This window comes from Marmota marmota, unplaced genomic scaffold (assembly GCF_001458135.2).
Source record: "Marmota marmota marmota unplaced genomic scaffold, marMar, whole genome shotgun sequence".
Lineage (NCBI taxonomy): Eukaryota > Metazoa > Chordata > Mammalia > Rodentia > Sciuridae > Marmota > Marmota marmota.
The window spans coordinates 11440525-11468072 of NW_025999941.1; the positions used below are offsets into that span (position 1 = coordinate 11440525).

Below are 27548 nucleotides of genomic sequence, written 5' to 3' on the forward strand. Positions count from 1 at the left end.
AAGTTTTATTGGAACGCAGTCACACCCACTGATCACACATTGTTCACTACTGCTCTCTCACTCTGATGGCAGGCTGAGTAGTTGTGGCAGAGACTCCATGGCCCATAGCACAAACACAGGCATCATGTGGCCCTTTATGGGACACATTTGCCAGACCTTGTGCTCGATGGTTGTGAGGTCAGTGAGTTCATTATAAAATTGAAATAAATATCACTTGACAGGGGTGTGTGGGAGAAATCTCTTTACAGGAAACATAAGGAAGGCCATGATTTGGTGGGTCTTAATGCTTTTTCTTGGAGCAGTGTGTTCTGGGGAAATATATGGCTTTGGCAGAAAATGCTCTAATTCCTGGTCTAAAGTTCCATGGTGTGATTAACTTCTGGCAGCTGGGTCAGAATTCCCAATGGCCCTCAGCATTTTTTAAGGACTTTCTGATTTAACACAGGTAGCTGGGTGTCACGGCAGAGCATCACACCTGGCTTGCAGGTCCTTGCAGGAGTTGTATTCTGTGTCAGGGAGGGTAATGGGACTTGCAGTAGTTTTCATTCCACATCAGAATGAACCATGTTGTGAGTTCATGAGACAGGATTAGATAGGGACTTTTGATTGAACTGAATTTCAATCAAAAGGGCCTGTTACATGTCAGGCTTTAGTCTCAGCTCAGGGGACATCGTCCCTGCCCTGTGGACCCTACATGCTAGCCTTATTTGTGCCTGGTGAAGGTCTTTTTTTTTTTTTTTTGATACCAGGGAATGAATCCAGGGGCACTTAACCACTGAGCCACACCTCCAGCCCTATTTTGTATTTTATTTAGAGACAGGGTTTGCTGGATTGCTTAGAGCCTTGCTATTGCTGAGGCTGGGTTTGAACTCACAATCCTCCTGCCTCAGCCTCCCAAGCCACTGGGATTACAGGCATGCGCCACCGCGCCCTGCTCCCCCAACTTCTTATGGTGTATTATTTTCAATAGGTTATATATTTATATGATAATTCAAAAGATTTAAAAAGCAAAAAACAAATCTCATATCTATCCCTGACATGCAGCTGCATGATTCCCCACCTTAAATGTAACCACCATTGCCAGTTTCTTTTATACCCATCCAGTGATATTCTGTGTGTATAAGCACACATGTCTATATGTCTATTCCATTTATTTATTTAAGGTTCTGTGTGCTTTTTATTTTTTATTATTAAAATTATTATTATCTTGGTACCAGGGATTGAAACCCGGAGGTGCCTAACCACTGAGCCATATCCTCTTTTATACTTTATTTAGAGACAGGGTCTCACTGATTTGTTTAGGACCACACTAAGTTGCTGAGGGTGGCTTTGAACTTGTGATCCTCCTACCGCAGCCTCCTGAGCTGCTGAGATTACAGGCATGTACCACCATGCCCAATTCCTCTTTTTATTTTTTAAAATTTCAAGTGTGTTGAGAGTAGAAGGAGTCATACCATATCATCCACCTGGATTCCCTAGTGGTTAACATTCCCTGTATTTGCTTTATTTCTTTCCCTCCCTCTCCACTTATATTTACATTACCTTTTCTCTTCTGAACTTTTAAAAGTGAGGAGCAGATACCATCATATGCCACTTAAAACTTCAGCAGGTACAGAAGAATGAGGTCATTTTTTGCTACACACATATATAGCCACAGCTTCTTTTTAAAAATATTTTATTTTTTAATTGTAGGTGGACATAATACCTTATTTTTTGTATGGTGCTAAGGATTGAACCCAGTGCCTCATATTTGTGAGGCAAATGCTCTACCACTGAGCTATAACCCCAACCCCATGGTTTCTTTATCATACTTAAGAAATACAGCATTAGCCAATGTAGCTGCGCACACCTGTAATCCCAGTGACTTGGGAGTGTGAGGCAAGATCGAAAGTTCAAGGCCAGCCTTAGCAATTTAGCAAGACCCTGTCTCAAAATAAAAAGGCTAGGAATGTAGTTCAGTGGTAGCACACCCCTGGGTTCAATGCCTGGTACCACAGACAGAATTGTAGCTGTGATAGAATAATATTATCTAATACTTAGTCCTTACTCAGATCTTCCCAGTTATCCCACAAGGTACCTTATAGTTTTGATTTTCCTTCTCTAAAAATGCAAGACCTGGACTGGGGATCTAGCTCAGTTGGTAGAGTGCTTGTCTTGCATGCACAAAGCCCTGGGTTCAATCCCCAGCACCTAAAAAAAAAGAAGAAGAAAAAAAATACACAAGACCCTCTGAAGGATTCCTCATTACCTTTGGTTGTCTTGTCTGTCTGAAGCATTTGTCTGCTTTGCTTCCTCCTGATCTGTTCCTTTCTTGTGGATCTTTCACTTTTCCTCTCCGGAGAAGGTTTCAAAACCATTGCTCTCTCCAGCCCCTGCAGGTGTTGGCTGACCTTGAAGAACAGGATGGACCTGGACGTGGTGAACATGTTTGTGATCGCGGGTGGGACGCTGGCCATCCCCATCTTGGCATTTGTAGCCTCCTTTCTCCTGTGGCCTTCAGCACTGATAAGAATCTATTATTGGTAAGTTGATTATGTAATTGATGTTCTCAAGAGTACCATGATGTTATCTCCTCTGCCTGTCCCATTGTTCACCATCTGATCCTGAAATATTTCAAGCATGAAGAAAAGTTGAAAGACGTGCACTCTCCTGAATTCTGGGAGGGTTTGGGAAGAGTTGGTAGTTGCTTTTCATCAGGTTAATTCTTGCAGATTTCTGGTCTTACAGATTTCTGGTAACACTTTGCTCTTGAGGTCATCACAACCCCAGAGCCCCTGGCTGGCTATGAGCAAGGACTGTGCATGTCTGTGAGGCTCCTTTGGTGTTTTTCTCGTCTCTGGATTCTGACCTAGCAGTGTCCTGGCAGGTGCATTGATGTCATTGAAAAATGAACTACAGCCAGGCGTGGTAGTACATGCCTGTAATCCCAGCGGCTTGGGAGGCTGAGACAGGAGGATTGTTGAGTTCAAAGCCAGCCTCAGTAACTTTTAATGAGGCACTAAGCAACTCAAACAGACCCTGTCTCTAAATTAAAAAAAAAAAAGTTCTGGCGATGTGGCTCAGTCAGTTCAATCCTTGGTACTTAAAAAAAAAAAACAGTATTAGAAACTCCAGGACCAGTGAGAGGCATGTGTAGGGCAGAATGCCTTAGAGTTGCTCTAAATTATAAAGTGACAGAAAAAAGAAAGACATTTCAAAAATGTCTGACATTCTTGTTCCACCTGTTTCTGCCCTAAAAGAACTACTTGTTCTTTTCTTTTGTATTTTCTTTAGAGTAAGTCACCTTTTTTTTTTTTTTAACCTCAAATTTATTCATTTAAAAAGTGATGTGCCAGACATGGTGGCACAAGTCTGTAATCCTGGCGCCTCGGGAGGCTGAGACAAGAGGATCACAAGTTCAAGTCCAGGATCAGCAACTTAGTAAGACCCTGTCTCCAAATAAAAAATAAAAAGGGCTGGGGATGTAGCTCAGTGACTAAGCACCCCTGGGTTCCATCCCCTGTACCAAAAAAAGAGAAGAAAAGAAAAAGGACTGAGGACATAGCTCAGTGGTAGGTAGAGTGCTCCTGGGTTCAATCCCTGGTCCAAAACAAAAAAGTGATACAAATATCACCACTGTAAATTGCAAGCTTGCCCTGTGTACCATAAGCCGAAAGTTAGTATAAAAAAAATAAATAAAAAACACAGTGACATTAGAGAACCTTGTTAAGTTCTAGCCCTGATACTGTTGCGGGCCAAAGGCTCTGAGCCTCTTTTTTCCTTGGTACCTGGAATGAGAGGCCAGAAAGGTGGCGCTGCCCTGCACAGAGCCTTTGTCCTTGGGGGGAATCAGGTTAGCACTTGAAAAGGAAGCAACCTCTTCATGACTCTTTTCTTCCTGTCCATTTATCAAATAAACCTACCCCTCCTGCCACCATGGTAAAGTGGATACAGTTCCTCTGTGCTGGGTAAGCCCACTGGGGTTTAACTGGGACTTGGGGAAGGTGGAGGAGCTTTGGTAACTCCTGTGCACAGAAGACTGCTGTTGACTAGCCCTTCTTTCTGGCTCCCCTTGGTTTGAGTGTGGAATTTTCCACCTGCCATCAGGCTCTGATCCTGGAAAAGAAGCTAATTGAACAGAAGGCAGCTTTTCATCTTTTACTGTTTCACTGTCTTTAGGATGAGTAAGGAGTGGTGACCTCTTCAGAGGATCATCTAGGACCCTCTTCTGCATGGGCAAAAGCCTTTAGCTAGTTAAATGGCAGTGCCCTTACAGTACTGGTAGCAGGAATTCTGGGTGGCCCCCAGATGGGGAAGCCAGGGATGTGCCCCCATCTCATGGCCCTTCCAAGGCACCGTGGGCTTCCACACACAAATGCCATTTTTTTGTTAAATCTAATTGGAGCTGAGAATGCAGCTCACTGATGTGGACTGTAACCATGGATATGGCTGCACACAGAGGTGTGATTATAAAAGGCTAATTCCACCCACCTCGTGGGAGGCCAGTCTCCATCCTGCCTTGGTCACTCCCAGGCTCCCCAGGCTCTCAAGGAGAAGGCTGTCAGAGTAATTTTGATTTTTAAAGAGGAAAAATAAACTCATGGGAAATATTTCATCTTTATGTTGAATTCAAATTTGCATAATGTAAAATTCACCATGTTGAAGTAAATAGTTCAGTGGTTTTGTTGTTGTACAGTTGTTGCCACTATCTAATTCTAGAACTCTTCCACCTCCCCAAAGGAACCCCCATTCTGGTTAGCAGTCACGCTCAGTTGCTTTCTTTCCCCATCTCCTGGCAATCACTAATTTTTGTCTCTTTGGGATTTGCCTGTTATGTACATACACTATATGGCCTTTCTTTCTTTCACTTAGCATGTATTTTTAAGGTTTGTTCATTCCTGTTATAGCTGAATAATGTCTGTGCAGTGGTTTCTGTCCTCCACAATTCATGTTGAGGTTTGATTCCCACCATAACAGCACTGAGAGGCAGTGGAGCCTTTAAGAGGTGATTAGGTCATTAAGAGGGATTAGTGCAGTTCTAGAAGAGCTGGATTAGCTATTGCATGTTGGTGGGTTGTTATAAAGCAAGGCAGATCCTCATGTTTGTCTTTTCTGTACATGCCCATTTGCCCTTCTGCTTTTTGCTCAGTTGAAGCAGACAAAGCCCTCACCAGAAGCTGAGCAGAGGCCAGCACCATATTCTTGGACTTGCCCACCTCCAGAATCATGAATCACCAAAAAAAAAAAAAAAAAAAAAAAAAAAATCCCCACAAACCTCTTACCTTTGAAAATTACCCAGTGTCAGATATTTTGTTATAAAAACAGAAAACAGACTAAGACAATATGATTCTACCACATTTTGTTTATCCATCCAACTGTTGATGGACATTTTGGATGTTGCCACGTTTTGTCTATTGTGAATCATACCGCATAGCAAAAAATTCATTTTTATTGAGCCCGGGGGCAATCCACCACTAAGCTCCATCTTCAGCCCTTTTTATGTTTTATTTTGAGTCAGACTGGCCTCAAACTTGCAATCCTCCTGCCTCAGCCTCCCAAGTCACTGGTATTATAGGCATATACCTGGCTCAATGCATGTGATCTTAAAGCCTGCCCTTTCTGGTTACCCAGCTCAGAGCAGTGGCCCAGAGACAAACACAATGCTCGTTATCTTGTGTACTCAAACACACAGGCCGAGAAGTCCCAGCTGGGTTGAAAAGGATGGGGGAAAAAAATCCTGGAAAACCTTTCGGATCATGCCAGATGGTATTGTGACATGGAGATTATGATGACAGTAATAGCGCCCAGGATGCCATGGCAGAGAGCTGTCAGAAGTCCTGTGAGTGGCTTCCTCTGCTGTTCCGAAAAGCACAGCCTGTTTCCACCAAAGAAACTCACGACAGGTGACATTTATGCAGTGGTTGTCAGAGAATGAGCAACTTTACCCTTATATCCCTCAATCACAGCTATCCCAAAGGCCTTCCTCTGCTCAGCTGCCCATAATAAACTGGCAGACCTGGGTGAGTCAGGTGAAGTTTCAAGATTGCCAGACAAACAGGAACAGCAGGCAGCAGAGGTAGCTCCACACCCGAACACACCCCCACACCCCCACCCTGCCCTGCTGCCTGTCCCAGCACAAGGGCTTGGTGAGGTCATCTCAGCACGCGCTCCTGACTCCCTCTGGAATATTGGAGTACAGGGAGAGGTGTCCCTGGTAGTCCGCAGTAAGTCTTCAGATCAGTTCTCTTTGGATTAAATTGTCCCTCATTTCCATAGTGACTGGAACCGTGAACCGTAGTTGCTCCTGCAGAAGGTGCCAGATGCTTTGCCGTGAGTTGACAGAGAAGCACAACTGGGGGTTCTGTAGCTATGGTGGATGAGCAGCTTCTGCTCCGTCAGAGACTATACTGACTTTCATTGCATAATGAAAATATCAGGGCTTCCCAGGGTGAAAAAGACTGAGATTTTTTTCTAAGTTTTTTGCTTTTCCAAAGAAACTTGTTTGTGCAATAAAGAAATCTTAGCAAATAATTTGCTTGTATACATACAAGAGAGAAGAATGGATAAGGGTCAGAAATGAAGAAATAAAACTGACACTGTTTGCACGTGGCAGGCTTGTATGCATAAAAAGTCTAAAAAAAATCTGTAGACAATTTATCGGAATTAATAGGTAAATTTGGCTAGGTTGCTGAATACAAGATAAGTAACCCCAAATCAGTTGCACTCCCATAGGCCAGCAACAGACAGAGAATGAGAGTGTCATGATACCATTTACCATAGTATCAACAATTATAAAATACTGAGGCTAAGTCTAGAGAACAATATGGAAGAATTCTACACAGAAAACTACAATGTATTCATGAGAGAAAGTTAAAAAGACCTAAATGAGGGCTGGGGCCATAGCTCAGTGGTAGAATGTTTGCCTAGCATGCGAGAGACACTGAGTTCGATCCTCAGTACCATAAAAATAAATAAATAAAACAAAGAGCATTGTGTCCATCTACAATTTAAAAAAAATTTTTAAAAATGACCTAAATGAATAGAAGAACAGACTATATTGTGGGATGGAAAACTTCTTATTATAGAGATGTCAGATTTCCCTACAGTGATCTGTGGATTTCGTGTACATGCATTTGAAATCCCAACAGGTTTTTTTTTTTTAATGGATTTTAATAAGCTTATTCTTAAGTTTACAAGGAAAAGCAAAGGGCTAATTAAGCAAGATGTTTTTGAAGGAGAACAAAGCTAGATGATTTATATTACTAGCTATCAAGACTATTTGTAAAGTTATAATAAATCAAGTCGTGTGAAATTAGCACAGAGGGGAGCAGATAGACCCAGAGAGTCTAGCAAGAGACGGAGATATGGGGTTTTGATTTTTTTTTTTTTTTCATGGTGGATCAAACCCAGGGCCTTACACATGCTAGTCAAGTGCTGTTCCACCAAAGTGCTCCAGCCCTGTCTGTCTGTGTCTGTCTCTGTCTCTCTCTTTCTCTCTCTCTCTCTGTCTTTGGTAACAGGGATGGAACCCAGAGACACTTAACCACTGAGTCATATCCCCAGCCCTTTTTCATATTTTATTTAGAGACAGGGTCTTGCTGAGTTGCTTAGGGTCTCACTAAATTGCTGAGGTTGATTTGAAACTTGCAATCCTCTTGCCTCAGCCTCCTGAGCCACCATGGGATTACAGGCCTGGACGCCCTGCTCCAGCCCTATCTCTTGATCTCTAACAAAGGTAGCAATGGGGTAAGTGGACTGGGTTAACTAGATATCCATGGAAAACAGCTTAATCTTGACCCCTTTAGTTGGCAGAATTACTAAATTGGTTTCTCAAAGATGTCCCTCCCCAATCCCCAGGATCTATGATTCTGATGACATACCATTCCCATGGTTGTTATGTTATATACAGTTATGTTGTATATAGCTGATTTTAAAACAGGAGGATGTCCACATGGGCCTGATCTAATGACATTAACCCTTAAAAGCAGAGGGGCGCAAGCTGGTTGTGTTGGTGCACATCGGTAATCCCAGCGACTCAGAAGCCAGAGGCAGGAGGATGGTAAATTCAAGGCCAGCCCAAATGAGTGCTATCGAGTATGAGTTTCTTTCCTTTTATTGTGGAAAAATATACATGACATTTAAAAAATAAACGTGGGAAGATATGCAGAAATTGTAACCTTTATGCATTGCTGGTGTGACTGTAAAATGGCATAGCGATTGCGAACAAATTTAGTGTTTCCTCAGAACAGAAAACAGAATTAACATACAATCTAGCTATTCCACTCCATAGGTATATACCACAAAGCACTGAAAGTAAGGACTCAAACAATATTCATATGCTAATATTCATAACAGCAATCTTGGGGAGGGGGGATAGTAGAGGATAGGAAAGGCAGCAGAACATGACAGGCACTAGTATGGCAATATGTAAATCAATGGATGTGTAATTGATGTGATTCTGCAATCTGTATATGGGCTAAAAATGGGAGTTCATAACCCACTTGAAGCAAAGTGTGAAAGATGATATATCAAGAACTATGTAATGTTTTGAACAACCAACAATAAAAAAAAAAAGAAAAAAAAAGTTTATCTTCTGAAAAAAAAAAATAGTCAAAAGATGGAAACAAATGGCTGGGCATGGTGGCACATGCCTGTAATCCCAGAGGCTTGGGAGGCTGAAGCAGGAAGATTGCAAATTCAAGGCCAGCCTCAGCAATTTAGCCAGGCCCTAAGCAACTCAGTCACTTAGGGCCTGGCTAAGTTGCTGAGGCTGGCTTTGAACTCATGATCCTCCTGCCTCAGCCTCCTGAAATGCTGGGATGACAGGTGTGTGCCACTGCGCCCAGCTTGGGCTTCTTGATTTAGATCAATAGAGTCTTCAATGACTTCTGTCCCTGAAATAGGAGCAGTTTGGCTTCTTTACTAAATCTGGGAAAGAACTTGATCTTGAGACATTTATTCATCCCAACTTAATTCTTCTGGTTGTTTCTGTTCTGTAAAGTGGCAGCTAAGTCTAATCTCCAACTTTGTGAGTCAGAATTTACTATTATCATTCAACCAAAGAAGTTGGGCCACGGGGTTTTCCTTCTGGGCCATTGGCATCATTTTTTAGCTGGACCAACCGCTTAGAATCCTTTGGCCGTTCTTTCATTGAGGGTGTCATTTTAAGTTAATGAAAATATTTGTCCTTCTGCTCCCTGTTTCTGGAGCCATAGGTCAGGTTTTCCAGTACCAGAGAGCTCCACCTGGTGACGGGGTCCTCACTTGCCAGCCCTGGCTCTCTCCACCCTGGGTTCAGTTGGCCTAGCTGGCCACGCCCTGGCCTCTGCGGGTTTACACCTTTCCCAACGTCTTCAGCGAATGCTTGTTGAGTATCCAGTAGCTTGCTCAGGTCTCGCCTAGTCCAGAAGGGCTTCCCAGATCCCCCTTGATCTGTATGAGTTCTAGAGAATTAGAAGACTATTAAAAAGTAACAAAGAAAACACAAAAGAACCCATAATCCCTTGAATCATTTTCTTTAATTCCTCTGTTGTTCTTTCTGCCTCTCTCCCCCCCCCCACCTTATCAGTGTATAATTCAAAATGTTTTAGCAGAATCAGAATCAGAATCCATAGTATAAAAAATTGGGTCCTGTTTTTTTTTGTTTTTGGTTTTTGGTACTGGGGATTGAACTCAGGGGCACTCGACCACTGAGCCACATCTCTAGACCTATTTTGCATTTTATTTAGAGACAGGGTCTCACTGAGTTGTTTAGTGCCTCATGGTTGCTCAACCTGTCTTTGAACTCCTGATCCTCCTGCCTCAGCCTCCTGAGCTACTAGGATTACAGTTGTGCCCAGCGGGTCCTGCTTTTTACTTGAAATGATGTCATAGATATTTTTCCATATTATTGAATATTCTTTGAAAACCTTTTTAAATAACAAAAACACTACATTGTGTAGCTATTTAGTGATTTAGGTAATACATTTTCTATTAATGGACACTAAGATTAACATTGATTAACATTCTGATTTTATTTATTTTCTTTTTTGTTTCCTTTCCCCGCCCCCCTGTCTTTATTTTATTTATTTATTTTTTCATGCTAGAGATTGAACCCAAGAGCACTTTACCACTGAGCAACATCCCTAGACTTTTTGTATTTTTTTTTTCTTTTAATACAGGGTCTCACTAAGTTGCAGAGGGTCTTCACTAAGTTGCTGAGGCTGGCCTCCGACTTGCAATCCTCCTACCTTAGTCTCCTGTGCCACCATGTCCAACTTCTTTTTCTAACTTTTTTTTTTTTACATTTTTTTTAGTTGTCAATGGACCTTTATTTATTTATTTATATGTGGTGCTGAGAATCAAACCCAGTGCCTCACACATGCAAGGGCTCTACCATGAGCCACAACCCCAGCCCATTCCTTTTCTAATTTTAATAACACTGTTTGAACATGTTAAAAAATTATTTTTCGGGGCTCAAGTGGTAGTGCGCTCTCCTGGCATGCGTGCGGCCCGGGTTCGATCCTCAGCACCACATACAAACAAAGATGTTGTGTCCACCGAAAACTAAAAAAAATAAATATTAAAAAAAATATCTCTCTCTCTCTCTCTCTCTCTCTTTAAAAAAAAATTATTTTTCTCAAGACTTCTGCTTATTTCCTTAAGACATTTTCTTTCTCATTTCTGGAAGTACAATCACTAAGTCAAAGGGCATGAGGACTGTTTTGTTTTGGTGGTGCTAAGGATCAAACCCAAGGCCTTGCATATGCTAGGAAGGTGCTCTACCACTGAGCTACAAAAGGTGTATCTTGTTGGGATTTTTTTTTTTTTTTTTTTTTTTTTGGTACCAGGGATTGAACTCAGGGGTTCTTAATCACTGAGCCACATTCTCAGCCCTTTTTATTTTTTATTTTAGGACAGAATCTTGCTAAGTTGCTGAGGCTGACTTTGAACTTGGGATCCTCCTGCCTCAGTCTCCCAAGCCCCTAGGATTACAGGCGTGCACTTCCGTACCCAGTGAATTTTCTCTTTTAACCTTTCCTATATCCTTAGCAGAATGCAACATTTCCCCATATTGTTGATGAAGAAATTGAGGTTCAAAATCATATAGTTAAAGCCAGGTGTGGTGGTACATGCCTGTAATCCCAGCAGTTTAGGATGCTGAGGAAGGAGGATCACAGGTTCAATTTAGTGAGACTGCAGGCAACTTAGACTCTGTCTCAAAATAAAAAAAGGCTTGGGATGTGCCTCAATGGTTAAGCACCCTTGAGTTCGATCCCTGGTACAAAAAAAAAAAAAGAAAGAAAGAAAAAGAAAAAAAAATGGATAGTTAGTAAATGAATGAGCCAGGATATGAATGAATGAAATGTTCACATTATGGTGCCATGATTTAGAATTTTGAAATATGTTCACTTCCTGATTAAGGAGAGCTTTTAAGCTAGCCAACTTTATTGCATTTTTAATCTTTTGAGTAGGCAATGCACTCATTGAAAAATACCAAAAAGAACACAAAAGTCTCCCTCCCACCTCTATTCTGTTCCACTTACTTCTCACCTCATTCTCTACCTCCGCTCTAGCTACTTGTCTTAATGATGCCTTTTTAGTGTTCCCACACTTTTGTGTGCAGATACAAGTAAATAAGACTCTAATTCCTTATTCCCCTTTCCCCTTATTTTTACACAAATGTTAAGACCAGTGGGTTAAGGTTATTTGCTTTTACAGGACTTTGCTTCTTTTTAGTGCAAAGTACATCACAAAGTGAATCTCTGATTGAATTAATTATTTTTGATCTTGGAGAGCTTCTTCACATACAGAGTTCAGTTTGTTTCTATGGTAATTTCATATTGAAATTGATATGGGGCCAAACTGCACCACTGCCAAGTCTTATGTAACCAACAGAAGCCAAGCTTCAGCCCCCAGCCATATGTTGTGAGAATCAGAGCCAGAGGACGGGGGTGCACACGGTTCCCAGGAAAGAAGTTAGCCCTCTGGAGTCTCCAGAAATGTATTTTAGCAAGAGGTTTATTAAATGTGACCTGTTTCTTAAGAAAACACCTCTTTTCCCTTCTTAGTGCTCCTTGAGGTTGAAGTCCTGGGTGGTCTCCCAGACAGCAAGATCTGGGAGAAGTTTGTCCCACCACTAAGGAGGACATCTAGGGAGGACCTGAAGCCACTTACCAGAGCATGCTGCCTTCTGTTTACCTTTATCTCCCCTTAGGTACTGGCGGAGGACGTTGGGCATGCAGGTCCGCTACGTGCACCATGAAGACTATCAGTTCTGTTACTCCTTCCGGGGCAGACCGGGGCACAAGCCGTCCATCCTCATGCTCCACGGATTCTCTGCGCACAAGGACATGTGGCTCAGTGTGGTCAAGGTGCAGTTCCAAAGTCTTCTCTCTCAGATAGAAAGGGTTTCCACTTGTATGTGACATCATGGGCAATGCTAGAAAGCAAAGGGAACCCAGGACCGTGCAGTTCAAGTTCAGTCTCAAAATCAACACAGTGCCGTCTTCAAACTCTTTTGTCAGAAGAAGTCGATTGAGTTGAATATTGTTTGTGAAACCTTAGAAAGCTTTTAACCTCGTGAATATTTGTTAAGGAAGGTTTCTGACCCAGGCTGGGATTTAAAAAACCATTTATTCCTTTTTTTTTAATGGGTACTGGGGATTGAACTTGGGGGCCCTCGACCACTGAGCCACATCCCCTGACCTATTTTGTATTTTATTTAGAGACAGGGTCTCACTGAGTTGCTTAGGGCCTCGCTTTTGCTGAGGCTGGCTTTGAACTCATGGATCCTCCTGCCTCAGCCTCCTGAGCTGCTGGGATTACAGGGGTGTACCACTGCGCCCAGCCATTTATTATTTTATACTTCAGGATACCTCTCTCTCCCCCTGCCTCATGCTGGTTTTGCTCCTTCCTCCCCTCCCCCACTTCTTCTACTTCTGCTTTTTTTTTTTTTTTTTTCTTAGCCAGAGAAATGTTCTTGATCTGGCAGCTTCCTGGAATAGTTTTCCAACTCACTTTTTGCCCAGGTGTATGTGGTGTGGTGCATGCTGTACTTGGTAAGAGTGAACAGCTAATGAAGGCTGGAGTTTGCAGAAGTCATGGGAGGGCAGCGGCATCCCAGGCTCCCACCCCCGGCAGGTATTATTTGGACTGAGAGGAAAAGGCTCACATAGCTTCTAGTGTCTTGGTCAATGGTACCTTCTAGTTCCAAACACCACCATGAAGACAGCCTCACTTCCTGTCCCCACCTCAGATAAACATCTTCTATGTGACTGGATGTTCATTGTTGATAACTGATGTTTCTCAGTTTCCTGTTTAAAAGTGGTATCTTCTCTGCATGGAAGAGGTGGTTTAGGGTAACGATAGACGCAAGAATTAGATCTTAGCTGGGCACGGTGATGCACATCTGTAATCCCTGCGGCTTGGGAGGCTGAGGCAGGAGGATCACGAGTTCAAAGCCAGCCTCAGCAACTTAGTGAGGCACTAAGGAACTCGGTGAGACCCTGTCTCTAAATAAAATACAAAATAGGGCTGGGGATGGGGCTCAGTGATTGAGTGCTCCTGAGTTCAATCCCCAGTACCAAAAAAAAAAAAATATTAGACCTTAATGCCAAGAAAAAAAAAAATTGAAACCAGCATCAGGGTAACCAGACATAATTTGGGGAAAACATTGCTTCTCTTGGCTCTGTAGATGGTCAGGTCTCTGGGAGGATAGAACCATCCTTCCTGTTTCCTTCGGTGGCTGTACAGCTAGAGTGAACTGTGGAAGGAAAAGGAAAGGAAGGTGGACGTGCTCAGCAGTGTCAAGGAAGAGCGGGAGAGAGCCTGCTGGCCTAAGCTCTGTCTCCTCTTCCCACTCCTCCCCGAGCCCCTTTCCATCTGTGTCTTAGTCCTTGGGGGCCTCTGCTCCCTGTGAGGCTCTGACCATGCTTATTCATAGTAGTCGGGTAAAACAGGCCCAAGAAAGGCTGTCCAGGTCTTGTCAAGACAGAGGGACCTCCCCAGCAAAGTGAGCAGACACCTTTTACACACCACACACTGATTCTCTGGGTCTCTGTATCCTTAGTTCCTGCCAAAGAACCTGCACTTGGTCTGCGTGGACATGCCAGGACACGAGGGCACCACTCGCTCCTCCCTGGATGACCTGTCCATAGATGGGCAAGTCAAGAGGATACATCAGGTAAGAAGGAGGCGCCCCACCCCCCACCCCCAAATTTCCAAGACTGGGTCTTGCCCATCATCCCATGCCCAACCCTTAGGAGCAGGAAAGAGAATTTCACACTGACTCCTGACCAGTCTCCAGAACATTCTGTCTGCAAGTGATCACAAACCAAACAGATGAGGTCGTGGTCAGCTGTGGAGGGCTTGGGCTAATTACGTGCTGTTCTCCTCTAAGTGGACTGTGTCTGTGAAGAAGTACATTCTGAGCATTTTCTCAGCTCTTGGAAAAAGGAGTTGAGAATTCTTCAATTCTGTTTCCCTGTTTGGAGGTCTGTTTTTCTGCTCACCAGCTGCATGATAACAGCAGTAGCACCTCTGCCTAGCATCTGTCTCTAGCTTTCTCCCCCTGAGCTCTCAAGGTCATGGGGTCTCATGAGCCATTTCAGGATTGTGTAGCTCGTAAGTTTCAGGTTAACATTAAGTATTTTCTCCAGATGAAGATATTGATTTAATAATGTCTGTCTCCTCTATTAAACCATGCGTTGTTGTTCTTATTATTATTATCTGCAGTATTGGGGATCAAACCCAAGGCCTTATGCATGCTAGGCAAGCTGTGTGCCACTGAGCTACATCCCGAGCCCATAAATTTTTTTAATAAGGTCAGGAACCTTATCTCTTTGACTCTTTGCTCTATCCCCAGCACCTGACCCTAGTTCCTTGTACAAAATATGTTTTTAGACAATAGGTGGATGGTTGGTTGGAAAGGACAGACTTTAAGTTAGGGCTGCAATTTTTTTTGGCTGGGAATTGAACTCAGAGGCACTCAACCACTGCTGCATATCCTCATCCCTGTTTATATTTTATTTAGAGACAGGATCTTACTAGGTTGCTGAGGGCCTTGCTAAGTTGCTGAGGCTGGATTTGACTTGCATTCCTCCTGCCTCAAATTCCCAAGCCACTGGGATGACACGTGTGTGCTACCACTCCTGGCCTAGGACCACAGTTTTTGTAAACAAAGTTAAACTGGAACACAGCCACGTTCATTTGCATAGGGATTGTCTCTGACTGCTTTTGTGGTGTAGCTGCAGAGCTGAAGACTAGGAACAACAGACTGTATGTCCCATGTGCAGAAAATATTTACTCTCTTGACCTATATGGAAAAACTTACTGGCTTATTAATTAGGGGTATCCTTGAAGATTTATACCTAGATGGTCACTTGCCCTGGGTAAAGAGAAGTACATCCAGGCACCAGGCTTGTCTTGATAATGGATCTAGGAGGGTGTCAGACCTCTTATCAATAGCCATTCTCAGCTGTCCACAGCCATGTTCTGTTGGACGGGGGCCTCTGCACTGGAATTACCTTTGTCATCGTCTCAGCTGTATAACCACCTCCTTCTCGTTTCCCTTCCTAGTTTGTGGAATGCCTTAAGCTGAACAAAAAACCCTTCCACCTGATAGGCACCTCCATGGGCGGCCACGTGGCTGGAGTGTACGCGGCCTACTACCCATCGGATGTCTCCAGCCTGTGTCTCGTGTGCCCTGCTGGTGAGTCATGAGGCCGAACCTCCCTGTGAGAGACTGGAGCAGGGCGGGGTGAATCTCTGACCATCTTTTAAGATCATCTTTTTTTTTTTTTTTTTTTGGTACAGGGATTGAATCCAGGGGCACTCGACCACTGAGCCACATCCCCAGCCCTATTTTGTATTTTATTTAGAGACAGGGTCTTACTGAGTGGCTTAGCACTCGCTTTTGCTGAGGCTGGCTTTGAACTTGTGATCCTCCTGCCTTAGCCTCCTGAGCCACTGGGATTAAGGCGTGCGCCACCGTGCCCGGATTAAGTGTTGCCCTTCTGTGTAATGCCAGCCACTGTGGACTCTCTCGTGTCATGCTTCAGGGTTATAGGAAAAAATGGGCAACCTCAAAGGGAATCAGTCTCAGCTGTGCCCTAATGCTCTTCTAGAGGCAGAAGGCCTATGTTCTGCCCCAAACCAGGGATAGCTCAAGAGAAGATTCACACACTCCCTATGCTTTGGGAGAGGACCAAGGGGGTCCAGGACAAGGGAAGAAGGAACAGTCCATCACTCCAGCCCTGAGTTTTCCTCCAACCTGTGGTGCCTCAGATAGCCTCTAAACGACACAGGTGTGCAAAGGGCACAGGCCAGGTGCTTCTAGGCTTGTTCTCATATTGTGTCATATGTAAGTGTTAAAATGCAGATTCTGCTTCAAGAGGTTGAGCCTCCTGCATTTTTTTTGGGGGGGGGGTGGTCCAGATGTTCCTGAGGCATGGACTTGTGTGAATAACCAGCCCTAAAATACCTTGAAGGATTTTTATTTTTTTCTGTGTTGCTCAGAGCATGGTTTTGACTTTGAACACACATGGCAGTGCCAATTAAAAAGAAATCTTGGGAGGCTGAGGCAGGATAATAGCTTGTTCAAAGCCAGCCTCAGCAATTTAGTGAGGTCCTAAGCAACACAGCAAGACCCTTCTCTAGATAAAATATAAAAAGAACTGGGGATGTGGCTCAGTAGTTAGGGAGCCCCTGGGTTCAATCCTTGTAGCAAAAGAAAAGAAAAGAAATCTACTGGTGAAAGAAACTGGAAATGTGTTAGCTTTTGGCTGCTATTGAAAGTTGCCAACATAAAATGGGGGTTGGATGAGCTGGACGCAGTAACACATACCTGTAATCCCAGCAACTCAGGAGGCGGAGGGAAGAGGATTGCAAGTTCAAGGCCAGCCTTAAAAAAGCAACTTAGCAAAACTTTGTCTCAAAATTAAGGAAAAAAAAAAAAAGGACTGGGGCTGTTTATGTAACTCAGTAGTACTGTAGTATTGCACCCCTGGGATCAATCTCTACTACCGAAATAAAAGAAGGTAGATGTATTGTCCAGCTGTTTGGGTTTAAATCCCACAGGTTTGCAGTATTCAACTGATAATCAGTTTGTACAACGACTCAAAGAACTGCAGGACTCGGCCGCCATGCAGAAGATTCCCTTGATCCCGTCTACCCCAGAAGAGATGAGTGAAATGCTCCAGCTCTGCTCCTATGTCCGCTTCAAGGTGCCCCAGCAGGTAAGGAGGTCTCAGCATGACGCTCTTGCCCTCTACGTGGGGCTCTGGTGGTGAACGCCAGCTTCCCTGCTCCATCTGCTCATCTACAAGTAAACAAAAAATTAAAAATTTAAACGAGTTTTAGAAAGGAAATGAAGATCGTGTGTTGATTAAAAACAGAGGGACATGGATATCTCTAATAATCCTCTGTGAGGAAACCCCTTGTGCAGTATTGGAAAAGGCATACAAGTTCAGGGCTAGGGAAGGAGAGCAGATGGCTGGAGCTGAGAAAGAATGGGTTGTGATAACATTGGAAAGGGAAATGGGGACTAAATCAGATTCTCAATTAAAAAAAGAAATCTATTATGAGTTGTCAGGCATGGGAAATTTTTAAGACAAAATAAATGGCACTTCCAAAATCTTTCCTTCCCAGGAGAGCAGAAATACCCAACATGGCTCGCTGTGCCATCTTGTGATTGTATTCACTTGTCTGTGTCATCTACTCTAAGCTCTTAAGATCAGGGACTTTGTCTTAATTGGTTGTTCTGTCCCTAGATCTTAGCACAGTGCTTGCATGAGGTAGGTCCTGGGTATAGAGAGGATTGACCGATGCTTCCATAGGATGCCTTGACAATGTAGGGATAGAAAATGCGTGGATGGGTGGATGTAGGAATGATGGATACATAGCTCATGCATGATCTATATGTGCATGATCTCTGAAGGTGCACGTATAGATGAATTAGTGGCTGAATGGTTGGTTGGATGGGTTGCAGGATGTGCGGATACTGCAGGAATGGAAGATGGATGGATTAATGAATCCAGGATGGGATAGACACAGGAATATATGACTCAGGGAAGCGGGGTGGATGGATTCATCCATCAAGCAAGCAGAGGTGAAGGATGGACGGATGCAGGATGGTTAGAGGCAGGGGTACAGGATGAATAGCAGAACAAAGAAAATGTCTGATGCCAAGCACAGTATTGTGCAAAAAATTTTCATTGGTCTCACTTCAGCCTTTTTATTTCTAAAACCATTCAGATTCTAGTCATGCTCCAAGAGGTCGGTTTAGTCAAAGCAGCCATGAGTGGTTCTTTCCAGCTTCAGTCAGTGCACAGGACTCCAGAGAGAATACATTTGAGGGACTAGCTATGTTCCCAAGTAGATGAGAGGAGTAGCAGCTGCTCGTGTGAACCCTGTACTCTACCTATGACTCCTGAGGCAGAGGAAGTGGAGGACTGTGTTCCTTCTGGCTATAATAATATTATTATTATTGGTCCCAGGGATTGAACCCAGAGGCGCTTAACCACTGAGCCACATCCCAGTCCTTTTTTATGTTTTATTTAGAGACGGTCTCCCTGAGTTGCTTAGCGCCTTGCTAAGTTGCTCAGGCTGGTTTTGAACTCTCGATCCCCCTGTCTCAGCCTCCTGAGCCCCTGGGATTTCAGGCATGTGCCACTGTGCCCAACCTGGCCATGGCCACTTCTTTGGGTCAGCAGACTAGGTGCAGGTGATTTGGCCTGTCCACATTTGCTGCCACCCTTACTAGTCCTCAGCAAGGAGGGCAAAGATGATGCTAAATGATGAACAGAGCAGTATGAGACCCTCTCCAGAATTTTCTCAATAGATTATTTCTTCATTGTTAATATAAGCCCTTTATCCCCAATGTTTCAATTTTTAAAAAAGTTTTATATTTGGATATCACTGAATAATTCCTTGATATTATATTCATCCTCATTGCATCGTGAGCTAAGCAGAGAATTTCTCAAGATAAAGCAGCTGTCAGGCCATGTTAGCTGTCTTTTCTATCCTGCAGGGGACCTTGGGCTTCACAGTATTACCCAAGTTCCTCCTTAATTTAAAAGAAAAGCCTTTTAAGATCCCACTCCTCACTGCATTGTATCATCATGAGAATTTGTAGGACCTGCCTTTGGCAATGCAGTAAATTGCTAAATTTTCTTCCCCTTTTGTAGTGAAGATTTTCTTCCTCTTTTGTAGTGCTAGGGATTGAGCCCAGGGTGCGTGCTGGGCAAGTACACAACCATCGAGCTGCATCCCCAGCACTTTTAATTTAATTTGTTTATTTTTTAATATTTATTTTTTAGTTGTAGTTGGACATAATACCTTTATTTTATTTATTTATTTTTATGTGGAGCTGAGGATTGAACCCAGGGCCTTGCCCATGCTAGGTGGGTGCACTACCGCTGAGCCACAACCCCAGTCCTATTTTAATTTTATTTTGAGACCCAGTCTCGCTCAGTTGCCCAGGATGGCCTTAAACTTGCGATCCTCCTGCCTCAGCCTCCCTAGTAGCTGAGATTACAGGTGTGTGCCACCGCCCCCGGCTCTGAGTCTTCTCTTGCCATCTAACTTTGGGCTCTTTATCCTCAGATCCTGCAAGGCCTTGTCGATGTCCGCATCCCTCATAACAACTTCTACAGAAAGTGTAAGTAGCCCCAGCTTTCAGCTTGGAACGTATTGGAAGTCACGCTTCATGACTGGCTGCCTTTCATTTCTTAAACCTCTGCAACTTTGAACGTTTCCTGGGCCCCTGAGGAGAGGAGGTAGTATCCTGGACTGGATGATCTCTTGTCTGTACTGCAGTGTCCCCAGGCACAACCTGGCATACAATTTTTTTTAAATTGTTTTTTATTTGGTCTTTTTAGTTAGACACAACAGTAGAGTGTATTTTGACATATTATACTCACATAGAATATAACGTCCCATTCTTGTGGTACGTGATGTGGAGTTTCACTGGTTGTGTATCCATATATGAACATAGGAAAGTCATGTCTGATTCATTCCCCTGTCTTTCCCATTCCCATCCTCCCCACCCACACTCCACCCTGTCCAATACGGTGACCCCCCCCCCCACACACACACACACACAGAGCCCATCTTTTGTGAGTCAGCATCTGCATATCAGAGAGAACATTCAGCCTTTGGTTTGTTTGCAACCAGGCATACACTTAACTCCGTTTTCCTTTTGGTCTTGACAAGTGTTTTTAGAAATCGTCAATGAAAAGTCCAGGTATTCTCTTCATCAGAACATGGACAAGATCAAGGTCCCGACACAGATCATCTGGGGGAAACAGGACCAGGTATGTCATAGGGCCCTGCAGAAGACTTGCCTTGAGGAAAAGCAATTTTCTGCTATCAGGAGAGGCGGCGGATAGCCATGCCACGTGCCAGGGGGCATAGTTCCCTGATTCACGAGTAGTGACATTTGATTTTTAAAATAAAAGGCAATTTAAAATTTCTTTTTTTATATATATCATACTTGTATTATTAATAACAAATCTTATTAAACCTCTACCTATTTTCTGTAAATCATTCTCTTTTTAAAAATTTTTGAAATCTGTTTTAATTAGTTATATATGACAGTAGAATGCACTTCGATACATCATATATAATGGAGTATAATTCCTCATTCTTCTGGTTGTACATGATGTAGAATCCCACTAGTCTTATAGTTATATACGCACATAGGATAATGATGTCTGATTCTTTCTACTGTCCTTCTTACCCCCTCGCCCCCTCCCCTCCCTTCACTCTCCTTAAAATTATTTTCATCACCTCTAGTCCCAGCCACTTGGGAGGCTGAAGCAGGGGACCCCTTGAACCTAGGAGTTGGAGCCCAGCCTGAGCAACTTAGCGAGATCCTGACTTGAAATATAAAGTGAAAAAGGGCTGGGCTGGGGGTGGAGCTCTACAGTCCCAGGAGTCCAATCCCCACTACTGAAAAAAAAAAAAAAAAAAAAAAAGGGCGGGGGAGAATATGGGAATAAATTTTAATAGGTTCTATCAGTTTGGTAGGCAAAGTACCATAGCCTCAGCAACTTAAACAACAGAAGCTTATTGTCTCATAGTTCTAGAGGCTAGAAGTCCAAGATCAGGGTGTCAACCATGTTGGTAATTTCTGTGGGCCCAGAGGGAGAATCTTCTGCTGCTTTCTGGCCTCTTTGGCATTCCTTGGCTTATACATACATTCTTCTCATTTCTACCTTCATCTTCACATGGGATTCTGTCTGTGTGGCTGGCTGGCTCTCTGTCCAAATTTCCCCTCTTTATAAGAACACCTGTAGCTGGGCATGCACGCCTGTAAATCCAGCAGCTTGGGAGGCTGAGACAGGAGGATCGTGAGTTCAAAGCCAGCCTCAACAACTTAATGAGGCCCCAAGCAACTCAGTGAGATCCTGTCTCTAAATCAAATATAAAAAAGGGCTGGGGATGTGGCTCAGTGATTAAGCACCCCTGAGTTTAATCCCACCAGTCCTATTGAATTAGGGCCACCCTGTATCCACATTTTAATTAATTACATCTGTAATGTCTCTGTTTCCAAATAAGGTCACATTCTAAGGTACTGGGAGTTAGGGCTTTAATATATAGGTTTGTGAGGGGCACAATCAGCTGATTAACAGGCTCTGCAAAGAGATTCTGATTGACACTTCCAGAAGCTCCTTTTCTAACTGCTATTTAGAAATCATGTCTTACTGAAAGTTCTTCAAAATGTGCAAAGCAAGAGGAGGCAATGAGAAATGAAGCCTTTGGAAGGTCTACAATGCAGGCAGAGTGATATTGTCTGCTCAACAGTATGCTATTGAATATTATGAGAAAGGATATTGAAGTTATAGTCAGTTTTCTGTTGCTGTAATAAACTGCCCAAGACCAGGTAGTTTATAAAGACTGAAAGTCTATTTGGCTCAATTCTGGAGGCTGGGAAGTCCACACGCAGGGTACCAGCATCTGCTCAGTGTCTGGGGAGGGTCTTCTTGCTGCTTTATAACATGGTACAGGGTATCACATGGTAGAACAGAGCACGCATACTAGACACAGCTCACTTTTATTTATTTATTATTTGATTTGGAGACAGAGTCTCACTAAGTTGCCCACGGTGGCCTCAAACTTGCAATCTTCCTGCCTTCGACTCCCAAGTAGTTAGAATCTCAGGTGTGTGACACCACACGTGGACCTAAGTCACCTCTATAACAAAATTATTCGCACGGCACTGAACTTACTCCCATGGCAGTGATACTAATTTGTTAATGAGGACACAGGATAAAGTTTCCAACCCATGAACTTTTGGGGACACATTCAACCCACATTAGGCTCTGACATAAAAACCATCCTTGTGAGCCCGGTCAGGGCTATGAAAGCAAAGATAGGAGGTCAGGCTGCAGTCCCAGAGGCCCACGAGTGCACAGATGGCCCAGGCAGAAAACACTGGAAGGAGAAGTCAGCTGTGTGCTCATGGTGCGTGCGAGGAGGCAGGGGATGGTGTCTCAGGGCAGCCAGGTGCTGCCAAAGATGCACAGCACAGGAATGGGAGCAGAGAAAGGAGGAGGGTCTCCTTTCTGCCGCAGCCAAGGGACTGAAAGAAGCTTTGTGCCTCATTAGAGAAGTGGGATCCAGGCTCGGCCAGAAGGGAGTCACTTGATCAGAGACCAAAACCAGAACAATGAAGGCCTTTCTTCATTGTGAGAATCTCAAAGGTGGATCGGGGCTCTCGGGGGGGCCAGCAGGGAGAAGCTGTGACTCGTGGTCCTACAGAAGCCAGAGCGCTGGCCTTGGGGGCAGCAAGTCTCCATTCCAGCCCTGCCTTTGCTCTTCATTAGCCTGTGACCTTGAGCAGGTCACCCAGCCCCTCCAAATCGAGGGTGTCTCTTCCACTGCTGGGGTTTTTGTGAGGCTCTCATGAGCTAATGTGTGTTGCAGTGGTCTTTCTCCAGTTATCAAAGAACACATGATTTATTACACATGTCCTTTGCCTCAACTCATGGTCCAGAATTTTCTCCCAGACTCTTGAGATTCATTTTGCTCCAGGGAAAGAGCCCAGCATTCCATGGGTCTGCCACAAATAATATGATCAGGTCCCTTACTTTTCATGGACCATCCCAGGACCAAGGCCAAACAGCAGAGGGGACAGGGGCCCTTTATTTCATGAACTTTTTGTTCTCTGGCTCTTCTTCTGCTCTGTCATCAACAGTTGGTGTTATAGCACCCATCCCCGTCAGGCTGAATTCAGCCTCTCTCTTTTTTGGACCCCTATCACCTGCAGCTCTACTGCCCAACCAGAGGGGAAGCTGGGTGCACTGCCATCTATGTGAATAGGGCCTCCTGGATTTGGGCAATAGACAACCTGCACAAGTGAACCTGACCGCCCTTATGTCTCTTCTCCCTGCTGGCACGTGCCTAGTAGGCAGGAGACCCAGAGTACACAGTGAGTGAGCAAGCAAGAAAGTGAGTGAACGAACTAGCAGAGGGACAAACCCATCAGCTAACTGCCAACATGTCTGAAGTCAGTTAACAGATATTTATTGAGCACCTACTATATATCTGATACTATATAGGCCCAGGAGAGACTAAGACAGGACCTTGCCCTCTGGCAGCTTATGATCTACCAGCCACTGTAATACATGACAGGGTTAGAACATGGGTGAGATGACAGAGATGTATCATGCAAGTTCCAGGGTTGGATCTTATCTATAATTATAATTTTAGGGGACGAGGGGTTTACCAGAAATTGAACCCAAGTGGTGCTTAACCACTGAGCCACATCCAGCCCTTTTTTATATTTGATTTAGAGACAGGGTCTTGTTGAGTTATTCAGGGCCTTGCTAAGTTGCTGAGGCTCACTTTGAACTCACAATTCTCCTGCCTCAGCCTCCTGAGCCACTGGGATTACAGGTATGTGCCACCACTCCCAGCTCATATTTATAATTTCTATAGTTTGCTCATCATGCATTTTTTGCATTTGTGTTTATTTTATAAAATATTTTAAATTTTTCATCTTGATTGCTGAGTATTCTGATGCCCATTTAAATTTTGTGCCCCTGGTGAATACCTCATTTGGCTCACCTCATTCTGTCCCTGGCCTAGGATAGAATGGAGGCAAGATTTTTTTTTCTTTGTCATTTATATGAATAATCTGTTTGAGAAATTGCTGCTCTGATTCTGCAATTGTGCATATCTCATCAGGGCCCATTGAGCAATTTCACATGGGTGGCAGTGGAGAATGCTGGTTTTGTAATGCCAGCCAGCGTAACAGTGCCCAAACCAGAACTCACATGGGGATTTTGCCCTTGAGTTGTGGTTTCTGGTTTCTCAGCAGGATGCAAGTTCCTATCTTCTCCATCTGCATTCCCTTTCAGTATTTTTCCATATCACTGAGCTTCACTCCTGCCCAAATAGTGAGACCACAGCAGAAATGTCCAAGCTCCACTGGCTGCTCCCCTCCCCCTGGGCTCTGTATTCCCTGATCCTTTCCCTGGGTGCTCTGTAGTGCTCCTTTCCCTGGCTGAGGCTTCTGCCCACCTTGCTTCTGGGTGGGTAGAAAACCTTCATTTCCAGGCACGGTGGTGGCTCAGGCCTGTAATCCTGACAACTCAGGAGGCTGAGGCAGGAGGATCATGAGTTCAAGGCCAGCGTCAGCAATTTAGCAAGGCCCTCAGCAACTCAGTGAGACCCTGTCTCTAAATAAAACATTAAAAGGAGTGAGGATGTGGATCAGTGGTCGAGTGCCCCTGAGTTCAGTCCCTGATACAAAAAAACAAAAAACTTCATTTAATAATCTGGGTGGATGAGACTAAATCTCGAAAACAAAAAAATGCTAGAGTAGCTGGGCATGGTGGAGCACACCCCTAATCCCAGCGGCTCAGGAGGCTGAGGCAAGAGGATCGAAAAGTTCAAAGCCAGCCTTGGCAACTTAATGAGGACCTAAGCAATTCAGTGAGACCCTGTCTCTAAATAAAATATAAAAAAGGGCTGGGGATGTGGCTCAGTGGTTAAGAGTGCCCCTGAGTTCAATCCCCAGTAACAGAGAAAGAAAAGAGTGCTCAAATTGGGTGGCCTCTTTGCTTTTGCCATTAAGGTTGGAGAGGAGGGGCCCTCTTGTCTGGGATGAGTTGCAGGTGAAGGCCATTAAGAGAGGGGCAGTGAACGCAGATCCTCCAAGTAAGGACGCTGGGAGGGAGATCACCAGATTGGCATAAAGGTAAGGGAGAGGAAAATGAGAGCAAATGAGTTGTTTGAAAAGCGTGAGCCCTGGAAAAGTGCTGGCTTTCATGCTGGAAAAGCACTCCCTCTTATTTATCAACCTCAGGTCTGGGTCACACAGCCCTGGGGATCCCTGAAGCTTCTTCCAAAGAGGGACCCCCTGCTCGTGGTAATAAGCACTCACCTCTTCCTACAGTTGGGGCTGCCTTACTCCAGCTGTAAGGCTGGCTGCTCAAGTCACTCCCCTTTACCCAGCCCCTGGCTCCCAACCAGCATAACAGTGCCCAAACCAGAACTCAGTGCCTCTGAGTGATGGCCTGCCTTCTGCCCCTCCCTACTTTCTGCACGCTCTGTCTTGCCACCTTGCTCCTGGCTGACCCTGTGCTTTCCATGACTTCTTGCCCTCCTCCTCATTCCGTGAAGAACCCGCTCCCCCACCCCCGGCTTTCTTGCAGGATTCAGTAGAACAATGTCTTCCTCTTCTCGGCTCCTCCCCTGGGCTGCCAGCCTCCAGGATCCTCCCCTAGCAGAGCCACTGTCACATCATTCTGCATTTGTTTGTTGACCTGTCTGCCTCCCCACCAGACCATAACCTCCTCCCAGAAGGCACTGTGTCCCTTCCACCAAAGTCTCATTGGCCGTGAGCTAATTCTTGATACCGGGTCGCAGAATCAAACAGGAGACATGCTGGTCACTTCCACCAGGGCGCCATCAATGGCACCCTGAAGTGACTTGGTCCTTCCGTTGGTCCCAACAACCTGACCCCTGCCAGGTCTCAGTGGGAATGGTCTTCACAGAGTGTCCCGTCTCTCTCCCTCCCTCTCCGGGCAGGTCCTCGATGTGTCTGGGGCAGACATGTTGGCCAAGTCGATCGCCAACTGCCAAGTGGAGCTTCTAGAAAACTGCGGGCACTCGGTGGTGATGGAGAGACCCAGGAAGACGGCCAAGCTCATCATCGACTTTTTCACTTCTGTGCATAACGCAGACAACAACAAGAAGCTGGACTGAAGCCCTGGCCTGCAGCCTGCATCCGGCACTCGGCATCCACTCCCGTCCCCAGAACCTGACGCGGCCACCACTCTCAGGGATCCTGCCCCAAATGCGGTCGGAGCGCCAGTGTCCCTGAGGAATCCAGTCCCCTTTTCCCAGTATCCTTGGATCCACAGAGCTTCAGGGGCCACAAGGAAACCCTCCAAGATCTTTTTCCCAAAATGGAAACTAACATGGAACAAAATCAGAACACCCAGCCATGAAGTCTCCTGAGAATTCTTCAGGTTCGAAGAGGCCATCTGGGACCATTGTCATCCAGGACGTTTTCTTTAGGAGGTTCCTCACACTGGGACTCGAGAGAAATTTGTTGCTTCAGATATATTCCCCTGCTTGGTCAGTGGCTTCTGTAGGAGAATTAGTCCTCATTCACCGAACCCTCTTGTCTAGGTCTAAGATAAGATGTTGCACAGAGGCCCCTCTGTGAATGTGCCCATGAGCCACAAGATCAGGGAGGAAAATGGCATGTGCAGAGAGCCACAGCTCCAGCTTGGCCGGCCCTCAGAACTGCCTGAGCAGCAGAACAACACGTGGGTGGTTTGTTTGGCACCCATGAGCAGGTATGCAGGGAGTGAACCCAGAAGAGTCGCAGAAGGAAGAGCACCTGGTAGGGTGGGTTTCTTAGATATAATTTATTATTTCCAAAAATAGGACTAATAAAGCAATAATGTTCTAAACATCTATCTAAATAATCAGACCCGAGTTCCACCCACAAGCGACTTGTGAGCCTCTTTTCTATTTTGCTGTGCTACTGAAAACCCTTGGATGTAAAATACTAGTTTGTTAATGAATTCTGTGAATTCTGTGAACAGTAACGTGATTGAAAATTGAGTCTAAACAGCTGTAAAAGTGACCACAATGATGTGAAATAAATAAGTCTAGATCAGCTGCTTGCAGGTGGTTTCTATTTCTGAGCTCCTAAGTAAGTGCAATGTTGGTGGATTTTCTGTTCACCTTAGAATATGTTTTTAAAATAAGGCATTAGGGATAGGGATATACCTTCGTGGTGGTATATGAGATATAGCTATGGGATATAGTTATGCCTAGGGTATATGAGGCCCTGGGTTTGATTTCCAACACTGGGAAAAAATGATAACAATAAAGGAAGGCTTGTTCTACAAGCTTTGGAAGCCTTTGCTCGGATGATTGATTAGTTTCATTTTAAGAAATCATATTTGCAGTCAGCTATGGTGACACATTCCTGTAATCCCAGCTACTTGGGCTGCTGAGGCAGGAGGATTGCAAGTTCAAGACCAGCCTGGGCAACCTGTCTCAAAAAATAAAAAGGGCTGGGAATGTAGCTCAGTGGTAGAGCACCTCTGGGTTCAATCCCC

At 44.5% G+C, this 27548-nt stretch overlaps 1 protein-coding gene across 2 annotated transcripts in view; it reads left to right on the forward strand.

Moving 5' to 3' along the window:
* The window catches only part of Abhd6 (abhydrolase domain containing 6, acylglycerol lipase), a 44651-nt gene extending 17551 nt beyond the window's left edge, over window positions 1–27100 (forward strand). For both annotated transcript variants that reach the window (XM_015494480.2, XM_048801178.1), the window contains 8 exons: window positions 2370–2522; window positions 12176–12332; window positions 14030–14143; window positions 15538–15670; window positions 17038–17195; window positions 19564–19618; window positions 20173–20273; window positions 25999–27100. In XM_015494480.2, coding sequence (XP_015349966.1) covers window positions 2404–2522; window positions 12176–12332; window positions 14030–14143; window positions 15538–15670; window positions 17038–17195; window positions 19564–19618; window positions 20173–20273; window positions 25999–26175 — 1014 coding nt within the window. In that variant the 5' untranslated portion in view covers window positions 2370–2403 and the 3' untranslated portion in view covers window positions 26176–27100. The remainder of the gene's footprint in view (window positions 1–2369; window positions 2523–12175; window positions 12333–14029; window positions 14144–15537; window positions 15671–17037; window positions 17196–19563; window positions 19619–20172; window positions 20274–25998) is intronic.
* Window positions 27101–27548: the final 448 nt, after the last annotated feature.